The sequence below is a fragment of the Balaenoptera acutorostrata genome, chromosome 3, assembly GCF_949987535.1.
Source record: "Balaenoptera acutorostrata chromosome 3, mBalAcu1.1, whole genome shotgun sequence".
Taxonomy (NCBI): domain Eukaryota; kingdom Metazoa; phylum Chordata; class Mammalia; order Artiodactyla; family Balaenopteridae; genus Balaenoptera; species Balaenoptera acutorostrata.
In genome coordinates, this window is record NC_080066.1 from 86,641,421 (window position 1) to 86,660,729 (window position 19,309).

Sequence of the window (19,309 nt, forward strand, 5' to 3'; positions counted from 1 at the left end):
TATTTATTATTTTAATGTTAAAACAAATACTTTTCAATTCTTCTGACTCCTTTCTAAACATGATGTAAAATTTTCCCCACCTAAAAACTCAAGAAACTAGGGACAGGAAAGGGGACATGAGCTCAATCTTTTAGAGTTTTCTACACAATGGCTGAACTGCACTCTGATTTACTGGCCCTGAAAAGAAAAGAGATTTAAGGTCTAAAAACATGTCATCTTAAAATTCCACTTCAGTAAAATAATTTGAGGGGTCTACGGCATTCATTTATTTTTTCTTTAAGTAAATTTATTTATTTATTTATTTATGGCTGCATTGGGTCTTCATTGCTGCGCGTGGGCTTTTCTCTAGTTGCAGACAGCGTGGGCTACTCTTTGTTGCAGTGCGTTGGCTTCTCATTGTGGTGGCTTCTCTTGTTGCGGGCTCTAGGTGCGTGAGCTTCAGTAATTGTGGCACGTGGGCTCAGTAGTTGTGGTTCGTAGGCTTTACAGCGTGGGCTCAGTAGTTGTGGCTCGCAGGCTCAGTAGTTATGGTGCACGGGCTTAGTTGCCCCACGGCATGTGGAATCTTTCTGGACCAGGGCTCGAACCCATGTCCCCTGCATTGGCAGGCAGATTCTTAACCACTGAGCCACCAGAGAAGTCCACTACGGCATTCATTCTAAGGACGTTTTCCTGGTTTAACAGTCTTCAGAAAGCAAATTAATAAAACAGACATTTCTGCAAGAGGAATTCATTTACTTAGGACTAAAGTTTTGGGAACTAAGTTGTAGTGCCAATGCTGATATACAATATGCTTTATCAATAACTTATTTCTACAAATCAGTTCATCTTGTTTTCTATAGTTTTCAAACTTTGCTCTACGTTTGAGACATGGATTAGTGATGAAGTTGGTCAGGCCAAGGAACTAGAACACCACACAAAGGAACAGGGCCAAACTGGTCTTTAAGACCAAAGATGGTCCTACACAAGGACAATTTCAGTCAGTGTGCATGCCCTGCTAAGCATGGCATCAAAGTCCCAGGATAGAGGTAAATCAAACCAAAGCCAGTAAGAAGATTCTCAAAGAGTTTAGGAGTGGGTACAACAGTCCTTAGGTTTTTCCAAATTTCTTTCATTATGATGCATGTATATCTCACGGGCCCATATGTAGCAGACCCAGCTGAGATGGCTGCAATGCCACTGTGAGCCCAGTGAACCAGCCAAATATCCTAAAAGGATTCTAGCATTCTCTAGAATAGTGCTACATGTTGTGGTGGTACACTTAGGCCAACATACCACTTCCTGTGGGATCAGGGTAGTCCTAGAGCTAAACCAGACATTGCTAAAACAGATTTATCTGTTTTAAGATTAGATGAAGCTCTCTGAGAAGGCTTCAAGGTGGTTTTACCCTTCTCACTATTTCCTATTTGAAAATCATTCAATGTGAGTTAAACAGCGCTACTTTCTCTATCACCCCATCAACATTACCAACTAAGCTCAAGAAGTAGGCCAATCCCTCTCTTATTCTTCCTATCCCTTCCCCACCCAAAGATCTTTTTAAAAGCCCATTTTACACTTAGTAATGTTTAAGAATATTAGTTCATTCTGGGATTTTCCTTCCTGACCTTCTTTAAAGTTCTTACTACTCTCCTATCTTCATCCTTAATGTTTTATTTCCTTCCCATCTTGTTTATTTCCTCTAGAAAATGACTCATAAAGATGTTCCTGTGAAAACACAGGTTTAAGATGCCTCTTTACAGGTTCATTTGGGATCATACATATCATTTTTTAGAGCCTCACATTTATCTCCAGCCAAAGAACACCTGTTTTCCCCGATTCCTAAAATCTGCTTACCTCAAGTGTAGGTTGTAAGGCTGGCTAGACCCACCTTTCTTTCTGAAACTCTTACTCCCAGCTCTGTAATAATATAGTTATATATCTCTAAGTCTTCTCCTTTGTTGGTCAAAATAAATTCAGAGGAAAAGTTCCCCTATTGTCTCCTATCCCTCCTTAACAGAGATAAAACTATCAACAAGTTAACAATTTTAGTGATATCCCATTTTTACCAAAGTAACTTCCAGTAAATATCAAAATAGCTGGACCTCTCCATCTCTATTATATTTTATCTCAGGACAAATTCTGCAACTGTTATCAGGAAAGTATCATCTCTAGCCTCTGCCTCAACATGTAGTCTACCCCAACATAGATAGACTACATGCCCTCAAAAATAAAAATACATAAAATAAATCATTAGGGGACTTTCCTGGTGGTGCAGAGACTCCACGCTCCCAATGCAGAGGGCCTAGGTTCGATCCCTGGTTAGGGAACTAGATTCCACACGCATGTCACAACAAAGATCCCACGTGCCGTGACTATGACCCGGCACAGCCAAATAAATAAATAATAAAACAAACAAGACTTAAAAAAAAAAAAAAAAAAAAAGAAAGGATATATAAGAATCCGCCTGCCATTGCAGGGGACATGGGTTTGATCTCTGGTCCGGGAAGACGCCACATGCCGTGGAGCAACTAAGCCCATGCGCCACAACTACTGAGCCTGCACTCTAGAGCCCGTGAGCCACAACTACTGAGCCCGTGTGGCGCAACTACTGAAGCCATGTGCCTAGAGCCTGTGCTCCACAACAAGTGCACCACAACAAAGAGTAGCCCCCATTCGTCGCAACTAGAGAAAGCCTGTGTGCAGCAATGAAGACCCAATGCACCCATAAATAAATAAAATAAATTAAAAAAAAATCATTAGGTTAAAAGTTCATGTCAAATTGGTAAAAATTAAATACTTTGCTGAATACGGCATAAAAAATACATATCTCTTCTTTTTTTAATCAAAGACTACGCTAGAACCAGATCTTATATGTGAAATACACAAGGATAAAAATGATCTTTAATTAAGAAGTACTTTTACACTGTTTTAGGAAAAGACATTAACTGTGGCTGAATGAGTTTTGTAGAATCCTTGCAAGTCTTCACCTCTTAAACTTATGATGTAACATACTGTCCAGAAAACAGATAATATGCTTATTAGCAGAATATATATGTATTCTGCCAAGATAAAATTAAGAACTTCTCTAACTCATTTAATAAAATGGAAATGAACTAAAAGTTAACAGCTATCCCCCACTTTTCAAAAGTTCACTTTACACCATTTTGCTTTTACAGAACACCTAACTAAGTACCTTTTTCACTAATTGAAAGAAATCCAGAGGTGATTTTTGCTTTCATGAAAGAAGTTAATTGTGTCCTCACTTTATGCCATTTTGGCCTACAAAAGGCTTCATAGGAACACTCTACTTTTGAATAGCGGGGGATACCTGTATATGACTCAGATTAGCAAAGTATACATACTTCCTAGTGCTTATTTTCTCTGGTTTAACTTCTGTCTTCTTATTGAGGTCTTTTAGTGAAGAACTGAGGTAGAGTTCTTTAGGAACTGAAGCCACAGCAGGCATGATGAATAATCCTTACTTCTCCACTTTCACAATGGATGGTGTACTTCATTAAAAGTAGTTCTTTTCTGAAACAAAATGAACACAAATAATCTCATTAGTTTTCCTCATTAACAATAAAACAAGTGGGCAGTTTAAAAAACAAACAAACAAACAAACCTCCTAAACTGTGTCCTTTGCTAACAGAGTTAATTTTCAATTATCTTGAATATTTATTTTCGGAGTTCAATATACAGGGTATCAATAAACAATTTACTTTCCCCTCCAAATTTTCATTAACTAAATGAATTACTGTTTGTATCATTTTGCATCAAGTATTAGGAATCTTTCCTGTCAAAGGAACAGAATAATAAAAGCTTTTGTATTTTTCTTCTGTTAAATCTGCATTAACGTATAGTTTACAAATAGAAGGAAGTTTCATTTAGAAATATTTCTTCCTCATCAGGTTACAAAAGGAAACAAGTTGGGGGGAGGGGTAGCCAGGGCACAATATATGAAGCTGGGGATGTATGAACATGTTTCTGGTAGAATACACCCAAATACTTTGGTTTACTTTGAAAAGGTCTTTGATGTTTCATGACATTCTTTGTTTCCTCATCTGCTCTGGTAAATTCTGACTAGGAGGATGGAGGTAGTAAACAAAATGAAGAAGAAGAAAGGCTAGGTATGTAACAATTAAGTTGTGTGTGTGTGTGTGTACCTGTGCAGGGATGCATACAAATGGGGCAGATCAGGGGAGCACACTAAATGGGAATCTTGGCAAGATCATAAGTGTCACCAAATGAAAACTTCAGGAACCCAAGTAAATTTATACAAGGTCTTCAGTTGTAAAGAACTAATTACAATTTGAATAAATAGCTGCATTAATACATTTAAGAGATTACAACTTTTTTTGATACAGCCACTATGGAAAACAGTATGGCGGTTCCTCAGAAAACTAAAAATAGAATTACCGTATGATCCAGCATTCCCACTCCTGGGAATATACCCAGACAAAACTGTAATTCAAAAAGAAACATCCACCCCTATGTTCATAGTAGCACTATTCACAAGAGCCAAAACATGGAAACAACCTAAATGTCCATCGACAGATGAATGGATAAAGATGTGGTAACATATATACAACAGAATACTCAGGCATAAAAAAGAACAAAGTGATGCCATTTGCAGCAACACAGATGCAACTAGAGATTATCATACTAAGTGAATTAAGTCAGAAAGAGAAAGACAAATACCATATGATATCACTTATATGTGGAATCTAAAATATGACACAAAGGAACCTATCAACAAAACAGAAACAGACTCACAGACATAGAGAACAGACTTGTGGTTGCCAAGGGGGAGTGGGGGAGGGAGAGGGATGGACTAGGAATTTGGGGCTGGCGGATGCAAACTAGTATATTTTGAATGGATAATAACAAGGCCCTAATGTATAGCACAGGGAACTATATTCAATATCTTGTGATAAACCATAATGGAAAAGAATATAAAAAAAGAATGTATGTATGCGTAAAATTGAGTCACTTTGCTGTACAGCAGAGACTGGCACAACACTGTAAATCAACTATACTTCAATTTAAAGAAAAGAGAGATTACAAATTTTTTTCTATCACTTATTTCCACTACCTTAATGCTCTTCATTCTATCAGTTCACTATCATTAGACGAATGGACATCAATGAACATTGAATCCTAAGATGCTGAGTAAGGTACACAACTTTAGGGGCGAAAAGGCTTCTGTTCACCTATGTGAAACTCCAAAAGCACCCCAATTTGCTTTGATTCTTGTCACATTTTATATTAAATGTTAATACTTTCTCATTTCTTGATTAGGTATATAATTCATCAACAATGCACCACCAAAACAGCTAAGAGCATCCATTAAAGAATATGATAGGGATCCCTTGGATTTCCTCATACTTATACAGACAACAGTATTGAGTGTCTTACCTTGTAAAAAAACATTATGTTACATGTTAAAGACACAAAGGGTACATAAGACGTGGTCCCTGACCTTCCAGGATAAAGTTTAACAAGAGAACATTCCCTACTCCCCCATGCTCACCACCTCCTCAACCCCTGCTTATCCCCCTAAAGCTGAGTGAAAAAGCAGGAATACATATAACGTGACACCATTTGTAAGAAGTTTTAAAACAAACTAAACTGAGCAATATATTGCTTAAGGATACAAATCAGATAAATTTATAAAGGCAGGAAATGGTAAATATAAAACTCTATTTCTGGAGAGGCAGAAGATACAATAAGGGAGGCACACACAAAGAGCTTCAGCGATATGTAAGGTTTTTTTTATTTCTCAAGTTGGGTGGTATGTTCACAGATGCTCACAGATGACTGTTTTGTTTTATGTATTTATTGAAGTATAATTGATGTACAACATTACATGTTACAGGTGTACAATATAGTGATTCACAATTTTTAAAGGTTATATTCCATTTATAGTTATTACAAAATATTGGCTATATTCCCTGTTGTACAATATATCCTTGTAGCTTATCTTACATATAATAGTTTGTACAGATGCTCATTTTATTATCAGGCTTTTATAACATAAAATAATATGTAATGTACGTAATGTATTTCATTAAAAAATTTTAAAGAAAGCAATTATATTATATAACAATGCAAATATGAATAAAAATATCCAATTGTCTACAAATATGAAAAGAATACCCAGACAGATATAACAGTTAGGAAGTTATGGTTGAAACAAGCGAACGTAAAATATGTTTTTAAATACTCATAAAAAAAAACAGATTTGGAATATTGTAAGAGCCTGGTATATATAACCTTGTTGAGCACAGCTTCCATACAGTGGTGTGAGTGGAAGCAAGAGCACAAGCATTAAGGAATAAAGAAATGGAAGTAGACTGTAGACAACTTAAAAAAAAAATTGGCAATGAAAAAGAAAATGATGGGATAGAGTGGTGCTTCAGGAACATGATTTCTACTGAAACATAAGAAGCAACAGTTGAGAAATAATACTTTTGACTAAGAGAAAGCACAGTAAGGCCAAGAAACTAACTTTTCAGGAAGGTGCTTAAGGAAACTTGAGGCCTTAGTGATGCCACAACCGACACCATGGTGGCAGAGGGCAGGGGATGTTGGAGCTTGGACTATTAAGGAGGGCTAAAGGACAGTAAGATAACAGTAACAAGAGTTAACCCTGACTTTTCTGCCCCCACCTAGCTCAGCTAGGATCGTAAGCTTACTCAACCACAAAAAGCCAACATATGCTCCCCTGATATAGGCTAGCTCTTGAAATGTAATTTCCAAAAAGCCCAATGATTTTTTACTGGCAACACTAAATGTACTAAGATAAGGATTAACGCCAGAGTTAGGCAGAGTGACCTCGTACCAGTCTGACAGTATCTGTTTTTCCTACTCTATCCTTTACCTGCATCTTAAGTATTAGTGGTCTAACCACAGGACATATATTCAAAAAGTCAGGTAGAGTCTATTTTGTTGATTCATGACAATTAGGTTTCTTGGTTGGGAAAAGAAAGCTATTTATTTGAACCCTCTAAAATGAAGGTCTAGAATATGTCTCAGTCAAATCTTTTTCTCATCATTACCTTTAAAGCTTGGATCTTTAAAAGACAAAAGAATATTAATACTATATATGCTACCTAGGCAACTTAAAATAATAAAATCATTAGCTATTTCAAAGTTAAATTCCATTAGAACATTCACAGGTATCCTACTGTACAGAAGACATTGTGCTCCCAGGAACTCAAAAATTAGATGTGATCCATTTCCTCACAAAGTTTAAAAAACTAATGTGAAAGAGAAAGTTGTAAGCAGTGTTAATACAACATGTATTATATCAAACTATAAAGAGTTACAAATAATGTACAATAAGAAAATTAACAAGATCAAGTATGACTAGAGGGATCTTGGGAGGCATCATGGAAGAGATAGCATTTCTGTGAGTCTTGGTGAGAGAAGGCTTTTGGTAGAGATGAGAAAGAGTACGAGGAAAAAGTCAAAAAAGTAAAAAACATCTTTAGGAACTAGCTAGTATACAGACTGAACAAGGATTTGCTAGGCAGTAAGGCCTGAAAAATAGTCTAGGAACAGATAAATGGAAGGCCGTGAATGTCACGTTAAAGCATTTACTTTGTTTTCTAAAGGTAACAGAGAGCCAGAGCAGGATTCTAAGAACAGAGTTATATGATCTAAACTAACAGTACAAGGTTAGGCTTTAAAAGACTGGAGATAAGGAAGACATTAGTTACCCATAATAATGATCCTAAGGAAAGATGATGAAGGTCAGAACTAGGGCAGAAGAGATGGAATGGAGGAGGCAGACAGATACTAGAGACATTGCAAAGGTAGAATGACAGGACTCCGACTTAGTGACAACCGATCAGACACACCGATGGAAACTACAGGGATAAGATTATGATGACAACAAAGTTTTTAATGAGGCTTTCCAGGAAAAAGATTGTGCTTTTTTAAAGTGACTTTTTCTGTCCTTATTTGATTTTTGAGAACAGCTGAAATAAAGAACTTGCTCTGATAATGTCATCGAAGGACCACAGTTGTTTCCATTTTCATTCATTAAATTATACGTTATGCTGTCAAATAAGATGCCTGGTGTTAAAAATACTTCCAGCATTGCCTTAATTGCTATTTTAGCCTCTACAATCACATATATTTCTGCAGAAGTCAAAGCACAAGGTAAAGGGTATTTTTCCCTAATCATATGAGAAAGCAAAGAATACATATCCAACTTAAATGTATGTAAACTTTAATGTATTAAATGTTTGATAAGTCATTCTGCTGCATTTTGCCATTAAAGAAATTTCAAAAGAGACTGGCATAAAATAACTTAAGGCCAGAATGACTGAATGGATTTACAATTTCCTTATTTTGGTTGCAACAGTAAAAACAAACCCACTGATACTTATATAGGAATGTTCAATAACTACAGAACTCAAATAATTTTAAAATCTACTTGTTTAGCTCTAGAACTAAATACAACATATAACCCACTAAAACTATGTTATACTTCAAAAAGGATTGTAAGTACAAAAAATAAAATAACTAAGTATATGTAAGAAAAACTTCTCCTAAAAAAATTTTTTTAAGATGTGTAAACCTGATAAAGATTTAAGAACAGCTTAATCAAACAGCAATGCTCCAAAAATGAAATACAAGCAGTGCTGAAAATGAGCTGACAATAGGGAGAAAATGGAAGGCATATATACCACTCTCTCTCTTTCTGACATTTTTCTGATCCTTCCAAAGAAAGGAGTAGAGATTGGATGACCTGAACCACAGAGTGATGACTAAAAAGCAAAAAAGTAAAGATTGAGGTTTGTTGTCATTCAAACTGGTCCTGATATCTTAACTAGGGCTTCACACCAGCCACTGCCAAGGTTGCTGGCAACACTGAAAGGAAAGCAGTTTGTCTTTGTTGGCCATCCATCATCTCATCTCACCCCGTCTCTGGCCTTCAGATAGCAACAGTATTCACTACATCATCTGACTATCTTAAATTTCATATAATCCATTCTATACTCATTCTAGTTAAAATGCCAGAGACAAGTAAGTACTGATGAAATAATCTGCTTTAAATCAATCCTAAAGTTAAGGCCCAACCCTTTTAAGAAGTAATCACTGCTAAAATAACCTCTAGTATTTTCTGAGTATCTACTATGAGTCTAGTGACAATAGCAGTGTTTTTTTAAAACCCCTTTAGAAGGTCACAATCACCATTAAAAAGACAAAAACAAAAAAAACCTGAAGAGAAAATATCAGAGCATGTCACACATAGTAAGGTTAAGAATTGTTTCATGAAACTTTAGTTTTGGCTGTGTACCTGTATATGCACATACAGAACACTGGGTATAAATGTGAAATGTCTATGGGTTACAATTGAAAGTGTAAAAGTCCTGCAGAGCAATGCTACTCCAAGTGTGGTCCACAGACCAGTGCTGGTTGAGGAACTGTTGGTTACCAGTCTGTGATAAAATAAGCTTATAACAGAATGTAAACCTATTAAGCACACTGAATTTTTCATAGCAGCAAGACGTTCTTTACAAAGAAAGCAATGTACTCATTTATATTCTAGCACAAGCTGCAAGCCTGTAAGAGACTGGCTACTTTGAGTAACCCTGCTCTAGGGAGATAAAAGAGAGTATCACGGGGCTTCTGATCACAAATACCTTAGTCTGTTTATCAAGATCAAACTCATACTCATTAAATAATAAGCCAACAATTAATTCCTACACTGTACATTAATACATGACTCCAGTCACTGGGAAGTCAAAAGGAGGGGAAAATTCACTGTAACTTGGGGCGAGGGGGGAGCTTCTTCCAGCCCAGAGTGTACTCTTTTGTGCTGATCCCTCGTCCTGCAAAAACCAACTTAAGTTCCACCTCTTCCATCCTTGATGGTCCCAGTTCTTGGAGTTTATTTCTTTTTTTTATATATATATAAATTTATTTATTTTATTTTTGGCTGCATTGGGTCTTCGTTGCTGCGCGCGGGCTTTCTCTAGTTGTGGCAAGCGGGGGCTACTCTTGGTTGCAGTGCGAGGGCTTCTTATTGCGGTGGCTACCCTTGTTGTGGAGCACGGGCTCTAGGCGTGCAGGCTTCAGTAGTTGTGGCTCACGGACTCTAGAGCGCAGGCTCAGTAGTTCTGGCGCACAGGTTTAGTTGCTCCGCGGCATGTGGGATCTTCCCGGACCAGGGCTCGAACCCGTGTCCCCTGCGTTGGCAGGCAGGTTCTTAACCACTGTGCAACCAGGGAAGCCCTGGAGTTTATTTCTTGATCTAAATCCTATACTATCAGTATTTGTTATCTATATCATTCCTTTAGTACAGAATTTGGACCAAATGACAATTATGACTAGGCTTTAAGATATTCATACCTTATAAGCATGCAGTTTCATGATGCTGTGATAGAGACAGAAACTGGCCCTAAGGATAGGAGTTAGCTATGAATAGAGTGAGAAAGGAGGGCATGCCAGAAGAGGAAATCAACATGAACAAAGACACAAAATGAGAAATCAGTATGGGAAGGTAATAAGAAAAATAAAGAATGCTATAGGGATTATTAGGAAATAATCAAATTAGATCAAGGGATTATACTAACATGTCTTTATAAGTCATTACTCTGGGCTTCTCTGGTGGCACAGTGGTTAAGAATCCGCCTGCCAATGCAGGGGACACGGGTTCAAGCCCTGGTCCGGGAAGATCCCACATGCCACGGAGCAACTAAGCCCGTGCGCCACAACTACTGAGACTGTGCTCTAGAGCCCACGAGCCACAACTACTGAGCCCGCGTGCCACAACTACTGAAGCTCGTGTGCCTAGAGCCCATGCTCCACAACGAGAGAAGCCACCGCAGTGAGAAGCCCGCGCACCGCAACGAAGAGTAGCCCCCGCTCGCCGCAACTAGAGAAAGCCCACGCGCAGCAACGGAGACCCAATACAGCCAAAAATAAATAAATAAAATATAAGTCATTACTCTAACATGCTAGATCTCTTAACATCTACCTTAGTAGTCCTTATAGTCAACCCTTAATAACTGTTGGCTAACAATAATAAATTCTATTAGGTAAGGAAATGGAATTACATGATGGAGGACTTTTGAAGCCACCCAAATTGTTTATATTTAATTCAGCAGGCAATAAGAAGCCAGATCTTGAAGGGAAAATGGTATCTCTGGGCAGGTCAAAGTGGGGATATGCAAGACAGATTTGAAGGAAACGGGAACAAGGGAATGATACTTTAGAAAAGAGTAACTAGCAGGCCATGGCAAAAAAAGAACATAAAAAGGTAGAAATGTGCTTTGACTGAAACAGTATTTTCTCTCTTGAGTGTATACACACACACACACACACACACACACACACTTTTAACCCTGAGAAATGTGAAGAATGGTAGTGCTGTTAACAAAAATAAAAAGTTTGAAAAACTGATCAGTTTACAGCAGCATTTCTCAACTTGGGCACTACTCACATGTTGGACTGAATAATTCTTTGTTGTGGGGCTGCCCTACACATTGTAGGATGTGTAGCAGCATCCCTGGCCTCTACCCACTAGATGCCAGTAGTATCCACCCTTCTCTAGTTGTGACAACCAAAACTGTTTCCAGACATTGCCTAATGTCCCCTGGGCGGGGGTGGGGGTCAAAATTACCCCCAAATAAGAACCACTGATTTACAAAAATATTTGAACATGTTGAGTGTATGCAAAAGGAATAACATCTAAAGAAGGATGCCTTGATAGAGATGTAAATACGTAATCAGACATCAGGTTTACAGAAAGACCAGATATTAAATCAACTATTAAGGCGTTAATGTTACTTTGATAATCCTTAGTGTTTTGGGAGACAACAAAGTATTGACATTGAAATAATATGCTATCTAGGATATAGTTTAAATAATTCTATTCTCTTCACTTTTATGTATATTTTTAAACTTCTGTAATAGTTTTAAAAACATAAACATCATTTACACTAGTAACTAAAATCAGGAGAATGAATCACTAAGGAAATGAGATCTTGTTTCTCTACAGCTGACAAGATACCTGAAGGGCTCAGAACTTGGGGCGGGTGCGGGTGGTTCCTAAAGGAGGAAAGAAACACAGAATGAAGGAAAACCAGGAAAGTGCAATATCATGGAAACCAAAGAAAAAGAGAAGTCCAAAGTTACAAAGTTCTTACAATGCTAAAAAGAAAAACAGAGTAAAATAACTAGCCCTAGTTCTGAAGAGTGATTAAAAACCAGCTTCTATGTGGTAAACATTTAGAATACCTACATCTATTCAAAGTGTAGCATTGGGGGCTGCAGGGGATACAAAGAATATACCTCCTAACATAGTTTCTACCTCTTAGGATGAAAGATGAGTACACAGTGGTAATACAAAGCAAAGTACAGGTACCATGCCCAAATTTTCTGGTTTTATTAAGGACCATTCCTAGAAAAAACACGAGGGTAACTGTTTTACACAATAGGTGTCTATCTACCTATATAACCTTGATCCATTTCTTATCTCCTCTTCCTCTTTACCTCTTTAATTTTTTTTTAGCAGATGCAAAATGGATGAGCTGGGAACCCAACTCTACTTAGTAAGTACCAAAAAAAGAGCTATGGTTCTCAACCCTAGCTGTATATTAGAATCACCTACAGAACTTTAAAAAAAATATTGATGCCCAGGACCCATTCCTAAATGGTTCAATCAGAATCTCTGAGTGTGAGACTTGCACATAGGTATTTCTATAAAGCTCCTCAGGTGAATTCTAGCGTGCAATCAAGACAGGGAACCATAGGCATAAAGAATGGATATAAGCATGTTACTAGAAGCAATAAAACACTATGAGGATGACAGTTTTCAGCTGAAATCAACATTTTTTTTTTAAGGTAGAATTTTATTTTTATTTATTTATTTATTTTTAACATCTTTATTGGATTATAATTGCCTTGCAATGTTGTGTTAGTTTCTGCTGTATAACAAAGTGAATCAGTTATACGTATACATATATCCCCATATTCCCTCCCTCTTGCCCCTCCCTCTCACCCTCCCTATCCCACCCCTCTAGGTGGTTACAAAGCACTGAGCTGATCTCCCAGTGCTATGCAGCTGCTTCCCACTAGCTATCTATTTTACATGAAATCAACATCTTAAGTTATATAACTCCCAACCTACCAAAATTATGAGAAATCATTTTAATATTTTGTAATTAAGAAATTAAAAACCCCAGGATTCCTATACCCACAGCTTTTCAATTTGTTTTGAAATTGGTATTATAATGCATAATAATTTCATTTTACTACATTACAAAGACATCAGGTCAAATGTTATATGATATTACATGTGCAATCTAAAATGATACAAATGAACTTATTTACAAAACAGAAATAGACTCACAGACACAGAAAACAAATTTATGGTTACCAAAGGGAAAGGGGATACGGAGGGATAAATTTGGAATCTGGGATTAACAGATACACCCTACTACATATAAAATGGATAAACAACGAGGATAACAAGGACCTATGGTGTAGCACAGGGAACTATATTCTACATCTTGTAATATCCTATAATGCCAAAGAATCTGAAAAAGTATACATATATATGACTGAATCACTTTACTGTACACCTGAAACATTGTAAATCAACTATACTTCAATTTAGAAAACAAGAAAGACATGCAGGTCCACATCACTGTTGGTACATTTCAGAGAATTTAGTATTATGAAAGACTAAACTGTAATGTGTTAGAAGAGGCAAGGTTTAGCTATCTCAACACTAACTTTATTCACTGTACATGAGTACTGTGTTACTTGAATTAGTATGGTTATAAATGTTATTACAAATAAGTTTAACATTTCATCATTTACTAATAAATTTTATATTATAAAAGTCAGTCTCATTTTCCACTTATTATCATACAACTCTGGACAAATTCCTTAAATCCTCCACCACAACCACTGCCACTGCTCAGTTTATTATCATCTGCAAAATGGGAATAATCCATCTGCTTCTATAGAGTTTTCAAAGGTGTCAATGAAAAAATATACATAAAAAGTGCTCCGAAAATTATAACATACCATGAAATGGCTAAAGAAATCAAAAGCGTAACTTATTCTGCATCTACTACTATATCCAAGCATCAGTCAACAAAATTATGGTAGGCTAAAGATGGCCACAAGTTCTTCAGCATTCTCCTCTTCAAAAGGTCTATCATCTGGTTGGGGGAAGGCTCTGACTGCTCTAACCAATACAGAACGTTGGAAGTAACGCTGTGCCAATTTCTGGGTCCAGGCTTTAAAAGACTTTAAGAGAAAGCTTCCACTTCCTGACCCTTCAAACACTTGTCTTGGAACTCAGCCTCCATGCTATGATATGTCCAAGACACATGAAGAGGCTATGTTGTAGGCACTCCAGTCGACATCTCCAGCTGAACTCCCAGCCAACATCAACTGCCATCCATGGGAATGAGCCATCTCGGATGTCCTGCCCAGCTGAGCTTTCAGATGACTCCAACCCTAGCTGGATATCTGACTACAAATATATGAAACCCTCACTGAGAACCAACCAACCAGCTGAGTCCAGTCAGCCCATAGAAACATGAGATAATGAATTGTAGTTTTAAGCCACTTTGTTTCAGAGTGATCTGTTATATAGCAATAGGCAACTGGGACAATGACCAAGATTAAAACAAAAAAGACTCAATAATATCTAATTTTATTAACACCTCATATTTAATAGACACTTTTTTCCCTTTCATCTCTATAAAAATAAGTACGTTTTTATGTAGAAAATGTTCATAATAAAATATAATGCTAGACATTTTATGGGAAAATAATCTGATGTACTGACTCTCTTACTTTACAAAAGCCATTTTGGTTCTTTCCCATTATGTTCACGCTAATAAACAAATGACCACAATGACTGACAAAGTTCAAGTAAATATATTAAAAATTAAATTCTAGAAAGACATCTTTAAAATATTTTTGTTTTTCTCACGCATTGTTTTCTCAAAAACTACAATGCATACCTATGTGCAATTAATATAAATTTATGTCATTAATGACAAGTTGTTGTTTTTTATTATAGGGTCCTTACTATCTCATTTAAAAGATGCACCTAATGTGTCACAAGAAAAGGAATACACATTTCAACATGTTAAAGACATAGCACAACCTATGGAACCTTTCAGACAGACTGGTCCAGTACTCTGGAATCATGAGAAACGATCTAAATCCATCATGAAAGACATTCAACAGTGAATCTTAAACAGAAACTGTTGAAATGCAAAATATGCTTACATAGCAAAGCCGCAGAGCAAGCCTAGAAGAGGAACACTTCCCCAACAAAAATCACTTGACATTTTTCATGGCTGCAGTAGAAAGTACACGAAAATTAGGATGCTTGCTGATGCAGAGAGAGTAAAATCCTCAGTTCGACATCCCCTACAGCTGAAACCCTCAGGCCTCTTAACAAATATTAAATTCCTTAGACTCTGCAACACCTCTGCCTCCAGGTAAATATTTTGTTAGTGATTAGGGACTTGCTCCAAGGTCACAAAATGAACTGGAGGCAAGAAATAAACCGAGAAGTGTGGTCTGCAGCTTTAAGTACAAATTCAGGGTTCTGATAATTTCCAAGGTGGAGTGGAGGTTAAATTAACTTGTCCCACAACTCTAGGAGAGAGGCCACATTTTAGGAAAGACAAGCTTTTATTTGGGGAAGTCACAGTTTTAACTCTGAAGCGCTCGCAGGTTCTTTAAACTTATACCTGGACTTCACTACAAGCAAGTTTGACTGGATCAGAGGAGGGATTGGAAAACACTCTGAGAGATTGTATTAAGGCCTGGGAATGTAGCTCGACGGGCAGAAAATCTGAAAACGGAGGCAAGAGGAAAGAGGTCAAAGTCGGTCTTAGTGTCCAAGAAGGTGGAAGAATGGTCAAGGCCACCTTCTAAGACCGGAAAAACCGGAGCCCACACAGAACTCGCTGGGCAACCCTAGGTGGGTAGCGGGAAAGACTCGAGGTAGGACCCTTCCTCCAAAAGCCGATTCTATGTTCGGGGTTGTCCCACCCCCTCCGAGGACACGGCTTGTCTCCCGGGTGACCAGCAGCTGGTGGAAGGAAAGGGGTTCACTGCGGAAGGATTCCTGACGAACAAAGGCCAGGACCCAGCCCCGCACTCACCTTGGCGCCGGGCGCGCTTCACTAATGCCGGTCTCCTTGCCAAAGGCCCATCTCCCACCAACCCGAAGAAAAATCTCTATCCCGACAGAACTCAGCTCAGCTCATCCCTCTTTCCCAATTTGCACTGCGTTGCGACGCGTCGCGTCTCTGACGTCACGCAGGGGCGGGGCTGCGCGCGCGTGCCCTTGACTATTTGCTGTTTCCCAGCCCCATCCTACCCTGTGAGGGCTGCGCGGGAGGGCGGAGGAGGGCCGAGGAGGACGTTTTGGATGGACGGTCTGGGTAGTGTCCAGGCTACACTGAGCTGGGGCGAGCTTGTCCGCCTGTCCCCTGCGCCCTGCATTTCTCGGGCTTAGTTCTGTCACCCTGGTGTTACTCGCATCCTGGGCCTTGCTGTGAAGGAAGCAGGGCTGCTCTTAACGCCTTAGCTACGCCTCTTCCTCTTCAGGTTGGAGATTTAAGGCAGACTAGAAAAGGGATTTGAATGTCAAATCTGATTAAAAGTTTAACGTTCTCCGAAGCCACGCCTCTGGTAAGAGAAGAATAGACACAGTTCTGAAGCACATTATATATACACATACACAGTTAAAAACCCAATCTTACAAAAACAAAACGAGAGGTCTGAACTTTCTCGCGAGGTGATTCTTTGTAGGTGATTGAATGCTCCGATTATCTGTAAACATAAAGTTGCTTGGATGGAGTTGCGGGCCATGGTCACTAAGTCCCCAGGGACAGTCCAAGTGTATCATGGATGGAAAAGCTGGAAGGCGAGGTCTAGCAAATGCGTTAAGTCAAAGTGTGTGCCACATAGGTGTTCAGTAAACGTGTAATGAATAAATGAAAGGACCTAACCCAATAGTGTTTCACATATAGTGGTCTTTCCATTAATGGTAATTTCCTTTCCATCACAATGAAATGCCTGCAAAAATATGGTAGCTCTTTTATACCTAAGCTATACACTATTTTCCCAAAAGATTTAAGACATATAATATGAAATATACTATACTACCTGAGACTACTAACTAGGAAGCCTTAGCAAATTTTTCATAACTAAGGGGAAAAATTGCATCTATCTTTCGACGGTGGATCTTAAGAAAGTAAATTGGTTATTGGTTGTTTGCTTTTTTTGGTTTGTTTTTGGTCTGCTGAGCATCTTGATGAATTTGAGTATGCAAAGAAAAATCCAGAGTTGAGTTTGGGAGTAGGAACCAAACAAAGACAGAGGAAGAAAAGTTCTCTGAAGACAATCTCGGAGAGGGAGGATCCTAGGAATGTGAGGTGATAAAGAAAGATCGAAGCCCATAAGAATGAACCAACCAGTGAAGAGTCTCCTATGGTGGGATGACAGACAGGTTTTAATAAATAGGACTCTTTAACATTCACCTAAAGTTATTTTTGTTGCTCTGATGTAATTGCCCCAATCCCAATCCCATCCTCCCAGTAAGTGGAATTCCCCAACTTCCCTAAAGCATCAGTCAAGTTTGCTAAAACATAAGTCATTTGCGTGCATTTTTTTGAAAACTAAGAAGTTCCCACATGTGGGTCGACAGGTGTGGGAGAGAAACCAGGCACAAGATGACAAGATGATTCCAAAACTGAACTGAGTTGGTGAAAGCAGGAAAAAACAAAACATTCCTGGGAAATTCACAAAAATCTGGGGACGGGCTCTGGACTTTTCAAAATTAGTGGAATGAGAGTTCTTAAGGAGCAGGGTTACCTAGATGAAACTATGCTTATTGAATGGAATTATAAACCCTAACTCTTGTTCAAATTTGTACTGTAACAAACCAGGCGGCAGTATCTATGGTACCCAGGCCATCCAGCATAAGCAGTAGTCCAAAACGTACTGAACCTGATTCATCCTCCATCCATTCAACAAGTACATGATGAATATGTATACTATGCCAGGGGTTATTTTGGACTTGGGTTATAAAGTCCCTCCTCAACAGAGAGCTGACTTACATTCTGATGGGCGAGAAATATGATAAGCAAATACATACACAACATACGTTTGAACAACATGAGTTTGAACTGCCCAGGTCCACTTAAATGTGAATTTTTTTCGATAGTAAATACTACAGTACTACACAACCTGACATTGATTGAATCTGTGGTTGCAGAACTGAACTGGCGGATCCGGAGGAACCTGGGATATGGACGGCCGACTCTAAGTTATACTCGAATCTTCAACTCTGCAGAGGCTTGGTGCCCCTGGTCCCTGTGTTGTTCAAAGGTCGACTGTATACTATGTTAGGTGTTGTTAAGTGCTAAAAAGAAAAATAAAACAGGGTAAACGGCCAGCAAAGACAGTGGTATTTTTGGTGAAATAGGGAAGAGCTCTCTGACAAAGTGACATTTCCATAGAGCATTTAGTGAAAAGAGGGAGCGAGCCATGGATACGTGTGGGGGAAAAGCATCCAGGCACTGGGAGCAGCACAGGTGAGGGCAGTGAGGGAGGAAAAGGAGAGTGTGCTGGAGGGACAGCAAGGAGGACAGTATAGCTAGCATAGAGTGAATGAGTGGGATCGTGATAGGAGATGATCTCAAAGGGATGGGGAGAGAATAGAGCACAGATTATATAGGCCTTGTAAGCCAATAAAACATGTTTATCCCAAAATAACACAAGAAGTGAATCACAAGTTAATATTTTATGAGAAAATTTAGCTTTCATATGTATAATAAAATTTACATTATGTACAAATGTTCATCCCAATTATCTTTTAGCCAAAGCAAAAGTGTCTTGTGGATTTTTTTATTAATCACTTATTCTTTTCTATTCATCTGGGTTTTATTTCCTAAAATCATAATGATCATCGCATTGGGCCAGTTGCATGGCCCAGCAAACATTTTATCTCTAGGGAATGCATCACCAGAAAAGGGATGGTAAGTCTTGGCTATTCTCCTGGATATCAACTTCAAAGTTTAGGCACTCACCACTCTTTGCACTTCACTAAGACTCTACCAGATTGGTTTATCTTAAGTTGTAAAAAATTTACTATATCACCACTTAAGGTGATTTGAGTTCTATTTTTTTTTAATGTGAAGTTGTACTTCTATCTTTTTTTAAAAAATTTATTTGGCTGCATCGGGTCTTAGTTGTGGCATGCGGGATCTTCCGTTGCAGCGCGTGGACCCTTAGTTGTGGCACGCGAGCTCTCAAGAGTGCGGGC

The 19,309-nt window shown here is 38.3% G+C and overlaps 1 protein-coding gene across 1 annotated transcript in view; it reads right to left on the bottom strand.

Annotated features, from left to right (window-relative positions):
* Positions 1–16,269, bottom strand: part of USP8 (ubiquitin specific peptidase 8) — a 61,452-nt gene extending 45,183 nt beyond the window's left edge. The window contains exons 1-2 of the mRNA XM_007170411.3: positions 16,140–16,269; positions 3,342–3,510 (exon numbers count right to left, since the gene is read on the bottom strand). Coding sequence (XP_007170473.2) covers positions 3,342–3,445 — 104 coding nt within the window. The 5' untranslated portion in view covers positions 3,446–3,510; positions 16,140–16,269. The remainder of the gene's footprint in view (positions 1–3,341; positions 3,511–16,139) is intronic.
* Between the last annotated feature and the right edge of the window lie 3,040 nt (positions 16,270–19,309).